Raw genomic sequence first — 14,941 nt, 5'->3', positions numbered from 1 at the left:
CGGGGGGCGACCGCAGCGATCTCTTCAGTCGAGGAGTCCGCGATTAATGACGAGCCATGCGAACGGGCGGCCATGCGAACGGGCGGCGCGCGTGCCTGACTAGGGGTAATCGCGTCCAAAGTTGCCCTCGGTACCGTGAACGTCATCTTTTGCCGCAAACGGCCTGGCCTCCGGAACGTCATCTAATTACGATACGGAGGGAGTATATGGGTAATTTACTGGTGAAGGCTCAGAAAGTTCAACTACACACCTATGTTCTCAGCATCACCTAGACACCACACAGTAGATTAAATATTTAGGTAATGTGCTGAGAGTAAAGGATTTAGTCTTAGTTTTGGAATGATACGATACTAATACATCTCATTCTTGCCATAGATTTATTTTATGATTGTTGTTTCCACTGCTGAATCTCTTTTAGGCGGGCACTTAGTCAACTATGCATCACTCAGGGATTGCAGCAACTTAATGAAGCACTATGATTGCAGCAACTTGATGAAGCATTTATGTTTAGGTTTCATTTTTCATTGAAATGCATAGAAAATCATGTTAACCGAATAAACAAAAAATATCATGTGAAGAAAGTTATTTCAGCTCTTGTTACTCATGTGGCAGCATATCGAACTGGTCTCTCCCCCCACTCCTGGTGCCGAAGTAGCGACCTTCGATATTGTTGGACCAGTTTGTGAGTCCGCAGATTTTCTTGGAAAAGATAGGGAACTTCCAACGCCTGATGAGGTCTTTTTCAAAGCCATTATATTATGTTTTATTTGATGACTAGTGTCTCCTCTGTTTCCTTCTGACATATTGTCCTTGTAGGGAGCTGGACTGGTTGTTCATGACGCAGGTGCCTACTGCATGAGCATGGCCTCCACCTACAACCTGAAGTTGAGGCCGCCGGAGTACTGTAATGGGGACGGGGATCCCGATCTTCCATCAGATACTGGTAACTATTATTGTGGCGGAAAATGACACACCGATCCGGCTTCAGATCGAAAGATCGAACCCTGCAATCTTAGCACCATAACTCCTCTGGTTATCAACCAAGTCACGGACCAGGTTGACCTCGCCAAGAAGGCTAATCCCTGCCTGCGCAACGAAGAACACAAGCAAGAACAAGAAAGAACGCAACCAAATTGCAGATGAATGATTAATCTCACGAGTTGGGGTCTCACAAACCGAAGAACGGCTGAAACTGTTTCTTGACAGAATAATCTAAGCAAAACCCAAACCCTAAAGTAGGTGGTGGCTACTGATTATATAGCCTAAGGAACGTCCAAGGATCCCTCTTCACGTCCTAAAGGTGTCCCAACACGTTACAAGGCCCAACGGCCCAAAAGAAGGTGTCGCAACACCCTGACAGATTCTGGACGCTGACTTGTTTTGATGATTCCCGTTGATTCCGAAGAGCTTTTGATATGAAACCACTTGGATTGGCTTCCTTATCAAATTATCTTTCCATCCATATGTGGATCATCGAAAACGGAGTTCGGATGCGTCCTGGACGTCCGTTTTACTGCAGACTGGTCCTGATGGCCGAGGCAGACTCGAACTCGGATTGGACTGGGCCTCTGGCTTGGCTTGGACGTCCTTGCTGGCCTCCTAAGGTGGTGGCCAAGGAGGAGGATGTCCAAGGGCTTTCTTGGTGGGTTCTCCAAGTCCTTGGGGTGTGCTCTCACTTGGGCCAGGGTCCCAAGGATGAATAACAAGCCCATAACGACAGTGTAGCTCCCAACAGAAACAATGACAGAATATATTGGTGATTTGGAGGCCTTGCCGACGTGATATTGAGATCGAACCAGATCTATTTGAAAGCTTATCAAACAAGCTTTCCATCAAGTGCTCATTGACCTCGATCGCACTCCGGATGGATGAGTTATGGCCTTCCCAATAAGGCACTGTCGGGCTGCCGACGAACCGAAAGTTCAACTTTGATGAACTTCCATTATGAAACACATTTGAACCTACAATCAAATAGTGACATGTACATGTGGAACCAAGTGAATTATAACTAAAGCCACTATGCAAATATAGGAACGAGGGCACCTTATAATCATTGTTCATATCCGAAGGTGCCATGTCCTCATCATCCTCCCCTTATTGACAACAAACCGTCCTCGGTTTGAGCTTAGCTGGTGGACAAGTTGTCGATAGTAGCCAACATTGCTCCCCTTCTTGAAATTTAACATGTTTCTTTATAACAAAACTAGGGGAACTTGACATGACAAGATTATAGCAATTGCAATCCTTTGGTTGATCATACTTTTGCACAATATAAGGAGATTTCAGATTTGAACAAATATAGACACGATGCACCATATACTCTCCTTTACAATTATATTTTCCAATAAAATGATATGTATGTCTAGAGAACCATGGCAAATCAGCATATGCATAAAGTTTCTCCTCTAAAGAACTAAGATTACACGGAACATCAAATTCAATGTAACCCAAAGTATTTAAAGAAGACAATAATTTCAGCTCATCAACTTCACTAGCATTATGAATAACAAGTCTATTTTCAGCACAAGTGCTCATTTTCAGCACACATGTAGCATGATCATTCTTCAATGATTGCATGGGTATAACATAAATATCATCATGCAAGTCATCTTTGTCATAAGAAACATCAAGCAAATCATCTTGTGACAAAGGTAAATCAAGCGAATGCTCCACTAAAATTTGCTCTATCATAGCATGATTGGTGGAAAAATTCAGCACATCAAGAGAACTCTCACCTTCTGTGAGTTTAGCATCATGGGCATTACCTTTGCTCTTACGTTCAGCAAGGGGTAATAGTTGATGGTTCTAAATTTTCACATGAGGCTGTGAGCTTCTCATTTTCTAGTCACGTCATCCTTGCTCTTTTCTACATTGTCCTGCAAAAGGTTAGGCATAGTAGGAGGAATAATAACAGACTCTTCCTCTAAATGGTGCACCTCATCATATGAAGTCCAAACAGGAGGTGGATTAACAAAGGTTTCTCGCATAAGAAGTTTCATATCATTCCAAGTTTGAGGCTTATCAGAAGGATCTAAAGACTCCCACCAAGATAAAGCATAATGTAGCAAAACACTAGCTGCATTTTTTACCTTTCTCCTTGGACACATAAAGCGAGTAGCAAATATGTTATCGATGGCAATTTCCCACTCCATGTACTCATCAGCACCTATACCATCATAAGTCGGTGGATACGAACAACCTATCATTGTAAACACAAAAACAAGGAACAAACGGTGAAAGTTATCCCTACCAAATGACTACGTGGTTGCAGTGGTGTCACTTTTCACAACAAGTGGAAGCGTCTTACCAAGCTCTTACAAAGTTCTTACCAACGCAAACAGTGGCGGTACAATCGGCGGCTAGTTCGTGATACCTGTGAGGCAGTGGTACCGAGATTGCAAGGGTCTTTTTCTATACCGATCTGAAGTATATGTGGAGCTTGGGAGGCACGAAAAAGAATAAATATATATATGTGGCACACAAGTCAGTGACAGACAGCAATATTGAATAAATGTCCAGAGCACTTGTCCTAGTTGCTGGCCTATACGTGTTTCTATCACCAGTTGTGATAAACAAGAGAGGAAACAAGGATGAAAGGAAACAAGTATTAAAGGTAGCAACGGATATGAACAAGGCAAAAGGTACCACAAATAATAGAGCTATTGAGTGTTTCTTATGTGCTCCTTTTCGATATCTTCTATTCTCTTTTACTATTTTTTTCTTTTATTTTTTTTTGTCCAATCTTTTTTTTTCTTGCTTTTGCTCTTTTGATATTTTTTTCTCAGCAAGGAGCACACAAGAATAAACCACAAAAAATTTGAGCTCAATTGAATAAAAGATGTTGCCTATAGAAAATTAGGACTGTGCTCTAAAAAGCATATCAAAACTTGTGGGCCCAGAAACTCAATTTTCCTAATCGAATTTCGCAAATCTAATTTTTGCGAACCCATCTATGCTGGGATGAAATAGATCTAAAATTTTCTGACGTTCTCCGTAGATATAAAATTTTCCCCGTTTCGAGTTCGGATGCAAAAGTTATGACTGTTTTAAGGAAGCTGCTCGAATCAGAGATTTAGTGGACACAAGATGCAAACCGATGGTGATACGGAATAGCGGCGAGTGAAGAGTTCAACACAAACTAGAAAAGAACATAATCTAAACCAGCAATAAAACTTTGACCTAGGACATAAACTCAACAAAGCGAACTCTGAAACTGAAATATGCAAAGGCTATGGCGCGGAAGGTTCTAGGATAGGAAATAAAAGTATGGCACTGGACTATAGGACGAATGCGAAACTCTCAAACTAGGGAATAAAAGTGAACCTGACGGTATACCTTAGCTCTGATACCACTTAATGGGGACGGGGATCCCGATCTTCCGTCAGGTACTGGTAACTATCATTGTGGCGGAGAATGACACACCGATCCGGCTTCAGATCGAAAGATCGAACCCTGCAATCTTAGCACCACAGCTCCTCTGGTTATCAACCAAGTCACGGACCAGGTTGACCTCGCCAAGAAGGCTAATCCCTGCCTGCGCAACGAAGAACACAAGCAAGAACAAGAAAGAACGCAACCAAATTGCAGATGAATGATTAATCTCACGAGTTGGGGTCTCACAAACCGAAGAACGGCGAAACTGTTTCTTGACAGAATAATCTAAGCAAAACCCAAACCCTAAAGTAGGTGGTGGCTACTGATTATATAGCCTAAGGAACGTCCAAGGATCCCTCTTCACGTCCTAAAGGTGTCCCAACACGTTACAAGGCCCAACGGCCCAAAAGAAGGTGTCGCAACACCCTGACAGATTCTGGACGCTGACTTGTTTTGACGATTCCCATTGATTCCGAAGAGCTTTTGATATGAAACCACTTGGATTGGCTTCCTTATCAAATTATCTTTCCATCCATATGTGGATCATCGAAAACGGAGTTCGGATGCGTCCTGGACGTTCGTTTTATTGCAGACTGGTCCTGATGGCCGAGGCAGACTCGAACTCGGATTGGACTGGGCCTCTGGCTTGGCTTGGACGTCCTTGCTGGCCTCCTAAGGTGGTGGCCAAGGAGGAGGACGTCCAAGGGCTTTCTTGGTGGGTTCTCCAAGTCCTTGGGGTGAGCTCCCACTTGGGCCAGGGTCCCAAGGATGAATAACAAGCCCATAACGACAGTGTAGCTCCCAACAGAAACAGCGATAGAATATATTGGTGATTTGGAGGCCTTGCCGACGTGATATTGAGATCGAACCAGATCTATTTGAAAGCTTATCAAACAAGCTTTCCATCAAGTGCTCATTGACCTCGATCGCACTCCGGATGGATGAGTTATGGCCTTCCCAATGAGGCACTGTCGGGCTGCCGACGAACCGAAAGTTCAACTTTGATGAACTTCCATTATGAAATGCATTTGAACCTACAATCAAATAGTGACATGTACATGTGGAACCAAGTGAATTATAACCAAAGCCACTATGCAAATATAGGAACGAGCGCACCTTATAATCATTGTTCATATCCGAAGGTGCCATATCCTCATCATCACTTAATGGGGACGGGGATCCCGATCTTCCGTCAGGTACTGGTAACTATCGTTGTGGCGGAGAATGACACACCGATCCGGCTTCAGATCGAAAGATCGAACCCTGCAATCTTAGCACCACAGCTCCTCTGGTTATCAACCAAGTCACGGACCAGGTTGACCTCGCCAAGAAGGCTAATCTCTGCCTGCGCAACGAAGAACACAAGCAAGAACAAGAAAGAACGCAACCAAATTGCAAATTGCAGATGAATGATTAATCTCACGAGTTGGGGTCTCACAAACCGAAGAACGGCGAAACTGTTTCTTGATAGAATAATCTAAGCAAAACCCAAACCCTAAAGTAGGTGGTGGCTACTGATTATATAGCCTAAGGAACGTCCAAGGATCCCTCTTCACGTCCTAAAGGTGTCCTAACACGTTACAAGGCCCAACGGCCCAAAAGAAGGTGTCGCAACACTCTGACAGATTCTGGATGCTGACTTGTTTTGACGATTCCCGTTGATTCCGAAGAGCTTTTGATATGAAACCACTTGGATTGGCTTCCTTATCAAATTATCTTTCCATCCATATGTGGATCATCGAAAACGGAGTTCGGATACGTCCTGGACGTTCCATTTTATTGCAGACTGGTCCTGATGGCCGAGGCAGACTCGAACTCGGATTGGACTAGGGCCTCTGGCTTGGCTTGGACGTCCTTGCTGGCCTCCTAAGGTGGTGGCCAAGGAGGAGGACGTCCAAGGGCTTTCTTGGTGGGTTCTCCAAGTCCTTGGGGTGAGCTCCCACTTGGGCCAGGGTCCCAAGGATGAATAACAAGCTCCATAACGACAGTGTAGCTCCCAACAGAAATAGCGACTAGAATATATTGGTGATTTGGAGGTCTTGCCGACGTGATATTGAGATCGAACCAGATCTATTTGAAAGCTTATCAAACAAGCTTTCCATCAAGTGCTCATTGACCTCGATCGCACTCCGGATGGATGAGTTATGGCCTTCCCAATGAGGCACTGTCGGGCTGCCGACGAACCGAAAGTTTAACTTTGATGAACTTCCATTATGATACGCATTTGAACCTACAATCAAATAGTCACATGTACATGTGGAACCAAGTGAATTATAACCAAAGCCACTATGCAAATATAGGAACGAGTGCACCTTATAATCATTGTTCATATCCGAAGGTGCCATGTCCACATCATCACTTAATGGGGACGGGGATCCCGATCTTCCGTCAGGTACTGGTAACTATCGTTGTGGCGGAGAATGACACACCGATCCGGCTTCAGATCGAAAGATCGAACCCTGCAATCTTAGCACCACAGCTCCTCTGGTTATCAACCAAGTCACGGACCAGGTTGACCTCGCCAAGAAGGCTAATCCCTGCCTGCGCAACGAAGAACACAAGCAAGAACAAGAAAGAACGCAACCAAATTGCAGATGAATGATTAATCTCACGAGTTGGGGTCTCACAAACCGAAGAACGGCGAAACTATTTCTTGACAGAATAATCTAAGCAAAACCCAAACCCTAAAGTAGGTGGTGGCTACTGATTATATAGCCTAAGGAACGTCCAAGGATCCCTCTTCACGTCCTAAAGGTGTCCCAACACGTTACAAGGCCCAACGGCCCAAAAGAAGGTGTCGCAACACCCTGACAGATTCTGGACGCTGACTTGTTTTGACGATTCCTGTTGATTCCGAAGAGCTTTTGATATGAAACCACTTGGATTGGCTTCCTTATCAAATTATCTTTCCATCCATATGTGGATCATCGAAAACGGAGTTCGGATGCGTCCTGGACGTCCGTTTTATTACAGACTGGTCCTGATGGCCGAGGCAGACTCGAACTCGGATTGGACTGGGCCTCTGGCTTGGCTTGGACGTCCTTGCTGGCCTCCTAAGGTGGTGGCCAAGGAGGAGGACGTCCAAGGGCTTTCTTGGTGGGTTCTCCAAGTCCTTGGGGTGAGCTCCCACTTGGGCCAGGGTCCCAAGGATGAATAACAAGCCCATAACGATAGTGTAGCTCCCAACAGAAACAGCGACAGAATATATTGGTGATTTGGAGGCCTTGCCGACGTGATATTGAGATCGAACCAGATCTATTTGAAAGCTTATCAAACAAGCTTTCCATCAAGTGCTCATTGACCTCGATCGCACTCCGGATGGATGAGTTATGGCCTTCCCAATGAGGCACTGTCGGGCTGCCGACGAACCGAAAGTTCAACTTTGATGAACTTCCATTATGAAACACATTTGAACCTACAATCAAATAGTGACATGTACATGTGGAAACCAAGTGAATTATAACCAAAGCCACTATGCAAATATAGGAACGAGCGCACCTTATAATCATTGTTCATATCCGAAGGTGCCATGTCCTCATCATCACTTAATGGGGACGGGGATCCCGATCTTCCGTCAGGTACTGGTAACTATCGTTGTGGCGGAGAATGACACACCGATCCGGCTTCAGATCGAAAGATCGAACCCTGCATTCTTAGCACCACAGCTCCTCTGGTTATCAACCAAGTCACGGACCAGGTTGACCTCGCCAAGAAGGCTAATCTCTGCCTGCGCAACGAAGAACACAAGCAAGAACAAGAAAGAACGCAACCAAATTACAGATGAATGATTAATCTCACGAGTTGGGGTCTCACAAACCGAAGAACGGTGAAACTGTTTTTTGACAGAATAATCTAAGCAAAGCCCAAACCCTAAAGTAGTTGGTGGCTACTGATTATATAGCCTAAGGAACGTCCAAAGATCCCTCTTCACGTCATAAAGGTGTCCCAACACGTTACAAGGCCCAACGGCCCAAAAGAAGGTGTCGCAACACCCTGACAGATTCTGGACGCTGACTTGTTTTGACGATTCCCGTTGATTCCGAAGAGCTTTTGATATGAAAGCTCTTGGATTGGCTTCCTTATCAAATTATCTTTCCATCCATATGTGGATCATCGAAAACGGAGTTCGGATGCGTCCTGGACGTCCGTTTTATTGCAGACTGGTCCTGATGGCCGAGGCAGACTCGAACTCAGATTGGACTGGGCCTCTGGCTTGGCTTGGACGTCCTTGCTGGCCTCCTAAGGTGGTGGCCTAGGAGGAGGACGTCCAAGGGCTTTCTTGGTGGGTTCTCCAAGTCCTTGGGGTGTGCTCCCACTTGGGCCAGGGTTCCAAGGATGAATAACAAGCCCATAACGACAGTGTAGCTCCCAACAGAAACAGCGACAGAATATATTGGTGATTTGGAGGCCTTGCCGTTGTGATATTGAGATCGAACCAGATCTATTTGAAAGCTTATCAAACAAGCTTTCCATCAAGTGCTCATTGACCTCGATCGCACTCCGGATGGATGAGTTATGGCCTTCCCAATGAGGCACTGTCGGGCTGCCGACGAACCAAAAGTTCAACTTTGATGAACTTCCATTATGAAACACATTTGAACCTACAATCAAATAGTGACATGTACATGTGGAACCAAGTGAATTATAACCAAAGCCACTATGCAAATATAGGAACGAGCGCACCTTATAATCATTGTTCATATCTGAAGGTGCCATGTCCTCATCATACTGGGTACAAACTACAACGCATATTCAGTGCCCAGGGGGCTGGCGCCCTTGATACCTAAAATATCATGTTGCATTGTTTCAAAAAATCATCACAAAAATCACGCATGTAGAACACATAAAGTTAAGTATAGTTGCAACAGTTAGTTTGATATTAATATATGTCAAGAAACAAAATAAACAAGTAGTCAACCTGGCATTGTTCATCATGTGCTGACAGTGACACTTGTGTTTTTTGAATCTCAACATCATAGATGAATTTCAAACTGAATTGTTTCAGCTACACTTAGCTTTAGGTACTACATACGTGATTTTTGTGATGATTTTTTTTTTGAAACAGTGCAACATGATATTTTAGCTAAAGAGGGTGGCAGCGCAGCCTCCCGGGTAAAGATGGCAACGGGGAATTCCCCGTCGGAGGTTGCCTCCCCATCCCCGTCCCCGCGGGGAGAAAAAATCCCCGTCCCCGTCCCCGCCAAAGCTCGCGGGGACGATTTCTCCCCCATCCCCGCCCCCGCGAGGGGAAAAATCCCCGTCCCCGCATTTGTTTATCACCATTCAGGTTAATTCATCATCATTCACATGAGTTCATCGACACAATATTAGAGTACACCATGAATCACAATCCAAAAATAGCTAAATAGCAAGAAGCAGGATATTAATCATCACAAAGGTGTAGAACTAGGGTTATTGTTGTTATATATACTCAGAAGACATTGGGCCTTCGTGGGCTGGTTGGGCCATCAGGAAAGAGAGCAAAGTCTGTATATAAACGGGGCGGGGATGCGGTATCGGGGACGGGGAATGCTCCCCCAGACCCGTCCCCGCCAAACCCGACGGGGGACGTTTTCTCCCCGTTTAGATCCCCGTGGAGGCATATTTGACTCCATCCCCGTCCCCTAATAGGGGAATTCCCCGCGGGGAATCGGGGATCGGGTCCCCGTTGCCATCTTTACTCCCGGGGGGGCATATTACCACCTATATTCCTTTTTTCTCATGATTATTTTGTAGGAAAATGGAAAAACCCACTGTGCGCTAGGGAATTTCAATTACTTGCCTGGGTCTTCCTTAGAGCAACTATAGCAGTTTTGTGTGTTTGTTGATTTTAAGAAACGAGGTCCAGCAGGGTTGCAACCCCCACTGCTCCTGACCCTCCACTGCCTCCTTGCATGGCTTGCTTGCCCAGTGGGAAATGGGGCTAAGGGCAAATGCTGGTGCCTCTCAAGTTTGAGTGCTTGAGCCTGTTGAAGCCACCTTTTTTTTTTTGCCTAAGGCCTCAAATGTAGAGAGTTGGGGCTGTTAAAAGTGGAGAGGCTCAAACTTGGCTTGAAATTCCCTGCACGCCATCTTCCCTTGATTCCACACCATGCCGCACAGCTTGCACCCTGTCGCTCCTGGTCCTTACCTACCAGCCTACTTGCGCTGCGTCCCCTTTGCCTATCCCACAATGTCGCAGATGGGTATCTGTCCATGGACGGGGGAGCTTGGTTCTTTTCTGGATTGTTGATTGCTGTTGAGAAGGTAGGCTGAGCAGACCAATTAGGGCAGAGTGGAGCCTAGTGCTGGTGGCTTAGAGGAGCTTAAGGGAACAAAGCCTGGCAAGGCCTGAGGTGCCGTAGAACATGGAGGGTGAAGGGGATCATGTAGAGGAGCTTGACAACCGGTCATTGGGGCTCTAAAATAAGGGCTATTGCCAAAGTTGCTCTTATTGTCTTAAAACCTGCAAATTCTGTGTTTCCAAATACCCCCTGTGCCTATTGGCCAACCAATGTTTTCTTAGAGTTCTGCATGTTAACCATCGAGACCAACTTGAATATGAACAGCACATAAAGCTTGCAGGTGGTAGACCGTAACTGTAAGGAATTGATACTTTGGGGATGTCCATTCATAAGGTTCCCCATTTGTTGCCTCTTTTGTCTATCAATTCTCTTCATTGGTCATTTAATCAATATGGTTTATTGTTGCTTTGCAGGTGCAAGAGGATGGTTCAATCGTTAAGATCAGGCATGAGGAGCAGCTTGATGACTACATGAAGTTCTTTGATGGTCTTCCTGCTTAGACGTTTATCTGCAACTGCTACCGGCAATGTTTTCTTGGGGATAATTGGAGTTTCTTTGTCAAGCTCATTTTACTTTCTTGTGGTTGTGGAATGTGACTGGTTCGGTCTGTTGGTATATTATCTTCCTGAACTTTTCTGTCATTGCTGTTAGTTTTGGCACCAATTTTATTCTCAATTGCTATTTAAGGAAGTTATATTGCAAACAAAAAGGGGCTGTTTGGTTGTAACCCTGCAGTTGGGATGCCTCGTTAGGAGTTAGGACCCATGCCTGCAACCTGCCTGACGTGATTTAGTTGGGACTGAATTTTTTACCTGGTGACAGTAGAAGTTTGGTGGATGTGGAAAAGCTGATTGATCAAGTTCTCGTGGCGCACACGATCGAATCGATCGTGCATAAGAGCACAGAATGCAGCCCAGGACAGAGTGGGGACCTGATGCTCGATAGGCTGGTACCACAACGACGCTGGCCCGTCGAAATGCATCTCGCTGATCTCGATCCAGAGGTATTCCTCGACAAAATTGATGCGAAAATATTTCTCGGCCAGGGTTTTCCAGCGCCGAGGGTTCTCACCATCAAACCGGGGAAAAGGAAGTTTAGGAATGCGACGTGCTTGGTTGGAAGTGGTAGATTTGTCTGAGGGGAGGAGGAGGAGGAGGCCGAGGAGGGGGATAGGCGATCAAGGCTGGGTGGGAACTGGAGCTAGGTGGGTGGGAACTGGAGCTAGGTGGATCGGAGAGCGGCTGTGGCGGTGGGTGAGTATGGTGAAGGATTGGTGGATGGTGAGGATGTGAATTGGCAGACGGAAACGAATTGGGAAACAGGATGGAGGACGTACCATTGGTCGGGTCGGGGACCAGGTCGTGACGACCCCGGATCCCTGAACCCCGGATCCACGCGGGCATCACGCTCATCCTTGATGCTAGCCGTGCGCAGGCACTCCAAGTCGACGATGCGGGCGTCGAAGTCGGTGAAGCTGGCCTCGAGCGTGGCGAGACGCCCCTCGACAGCCTGCACCTGAGGATCCGCCGGCGCCGCCTCCAAATCGCAGATGCGGCGGGAGAGGTCGGTGATACGGGTGCCGACCACCACATTGCGCGCCGACAGGTTGCGCTCGAGGTCGTCGAACTGCCTGTTGAGCCCCGCCGCCTGCTCCGCCTGCTCGTCGAAGCGGCGGTTGAGGCCGGAGAGCTCGTCGAGGACGCGTTGCACGTTGGGATCCATGACGCCACGAGAGTGTTCCAGGCGGGTGTAGTGGGGACGAGGTGGACGGTAGGGTTCCAGGACGGATGCACGAGTCTCTGATACCAAATTGTTAGCAATCCGATCGGCAGGAACGAGTAGGAGAGGGAATCGAACAGCAGGGTCGTCGCCGCAGAGAGCAGAGGCGAGAGGTAGGGGACAAGTTCGATTAGAGTTCAGTAATTGGATACAAATTGTTCCTGCCCTCTGCTCTCGTCTTCCCAATACATATACTACTCAGGTACACCGCTGTGGGCCGGTCGTCTTCGGGTTGGGCTGAGCCTGCCACTTGGGCCTGGACAACGGCGATGGCGAGGCCCGTTCTTCAGCCTCTGGAGTAGTCGCCGTGTCGGAGTTGCTGACAGCCTGCCTGCGAACCAAATCTGTCACCTGGGCTACCATATGATACCAAGATCTGTTGTAGGTTTGTATGATATACCAGAAATCTTAATCTTGGCGTTGACCAAGGTGACAGGCTCTATCGTCGATGTGAGTACATGTTCTTTGGCTTTCCTGTTGTCTTTTAGTTAGTTTTATGTAGTTTCAATGGAGTAAATAGTTAAAGACATTTATGGCCTCCATGGGCGCTTTTTCCATTGTTAAATGGATTCATTCTCGACGTTCTGTTTATTCTGGTTAAATATTGACTGATAATAGAAGATCCGTTTGGATGTGAGAATAGGTTTGGATTCTCTCCAGAAGAGAATAGGTTCGAATTCTCTTCAGTGTCACTCGAAACAATTCCAAACGGTTAAAGACGACACAGATTCTGGGTAGAAATGTTTCTAGTGACCTCTCTTTTTTAACAGAGATCAGAATCACCTTCGAAGTAGTTTCTTTTGATTCTGTTTCTTGCATTACTACCTCCCATCTAATCTAAAATAATACTTGTGATCGTCTTCGAGTGAAACGAATTAAAATCAAATGCTTTTGATTTTTTTCTTCGTCCATAAAAAAAGAGAAAAATTCATAGCCAGTCTTTCAACTTGGCACGAGGTGTCACTTAGGTCCCTCTATTATCAAAACACTATTTTTGGGTTCATAAACTTGGCTTTGGGTATTATATAGGTCTAAACGGGTTTTAATCCGCTCTTCATGCTGATGTGTGCTAAGTGGGCATCTGAAAGCTCTAGTTTGGTTTTTTGTTAATTGATGAAACCTAATTGTACTAATCTTTGTCATGAGTGAAATACAAAGATAGGTTGGTACATGGCAAGTGATGGAGCAAACGATGGTCATGGTGATGGAGGTGATCAAAAGATGATATATATGCTCCAACTTGGAAAAGAAGAAAGAAAAAAATAAAATGGGCTCAAGGCGAAGGTATAATTAATAGAGCCATTTTTGTTTTACCACCCAAGACACCATAAAGGGTGTGGGTGATTTAGGTTTGATAACCGTACTATTAAAAGGAAAAAAATTATAATTGCTTTACTCATCTAGTCCCACTAAGTTGAGTCTCATTTTACATATGCGTACGCTTAGTGACGTGGTGAGATGCACCGGAAATCCCTAGAAAAATATTCTTTGTGAAATTGCTATTTCTTGTGCTAAATGTGGTTTGGCATATTTTTTTTAGAAGAAATAGAAAAGGAGAGAACGTGTCATTCTATTTTTGGCTTGGCTGCATCTTGACCAGAGCAAGAGGATGAGAACCTAGTGTTCATGTGCATTTGTGTTTCATATTTGTGGCACTAGGTAGTGATTGCAATTGTGGTATTCTTATTACTCTTGGTGATTGCCGTCACCTAGACGGTTGGTGTTGGATTGATTGGTGAGGGGATTTGGTGATTGTGTCCGCCCCTAATCAAGATGTGATTTGTGAGGGGTTGTTGTGGTTCCCCGGCGGAGTGCCAAATTCCAACTCTAGTTGATTGCTCGTGTCATTCAACTCCTCACCATTGGTAGGTTCTTGTGGTGCCTTTGAGAGGCTCGGTGTGTGATACCGATTAGCCACCGAACCATATGGTGTAGTGGGACACAACGGGGACTAGTTTGCCGGCAAGCAAGTGAACCTCGGGAGAAAAATCAATGGTGTCATATTTGTCTCCCGGTGGATTTGGATTGATTGATATATATTGTGTTGGAATTAATTATTTGGTGATTGGCATCATCCTCTACATTTCACCGTCAGTATTGAAACTAATTCCTCTCTCTCGTACTTGTAATATATCTTGTGTAGTTGTAGTGGTAGATAGCAAGTAGAGTAGCATAGCTTTATTAGTTGATCTAGTTAGCTCTCTAGCTTGCTCACTAGTGTTAAATTAAAGACATAGCAATTGTGTGCCATAGAGACTATAATTATTAGAATTGCAATAGGTGGCTTGTCTAATAATTAGAGCTAGAGCAAACCGCATTTATCGCCTTTTGTGTTACTAATAAATTGCTCTAGTGTTTTGTAGATTTTAAAATTAGGCTATTCACCCCCCCTCTAGTCAATTAGGACCCTTCAAGTGGTATCGAAGCAGTGGTCACCATTTTTAGCAAGGATTAACACCCTTCGGTGCAAAATATGGCTCAAGTTGTGTTCAACCATGTTGGGG

At 45.4% G+C, this 14,941-nt stretch overlaps 1 protein-coding gene across 1 annotated transcript; it reads left to right on the top strand.

Annotated features, from left to right (window-relative positions):
- The first annotated feature begins 603 nt into the window (after positions 1-603).
- LOC136507207 (probable diaminopimelate decarboxylase, chloroplastic) lies at positions 604-11,158 on the top strand. The gene is made up of 4 exons (XM_066502003.1): positions 604-735; positions 817-943; positions 10,556-10,620; positions 11,072-11,158. The coding sequence occupies exons 1-4, from the start codon at positions 604-606 to the stop codon at positions 11,156-11,158; spliced, it is 411 nt and encodes a 136-aa protein (XP_066358100.1).
- Positions 11,159-14,941: the final 3,783 nt, after the last annotated feature.

This window comes from Miscanthus floridulus, chromosome 15 (genome assembly GCF_019320115.1).
Source record: "Miscanthus floridulus cultivar M001 chromosome 15, ASM1932011v1, whole genome shotgun sequence".
Classification (NCBI taxonomy): domain Eukaryota; kingdom Viridiplantae; phylum Streptophyta; class Magnoliopsida; order Poales; family Poaceae; genus Miscanthus; species Miscanthus floridulus.
This window is presented reverse-complemented; position numbering and strand designations above follow the sequence as displayed.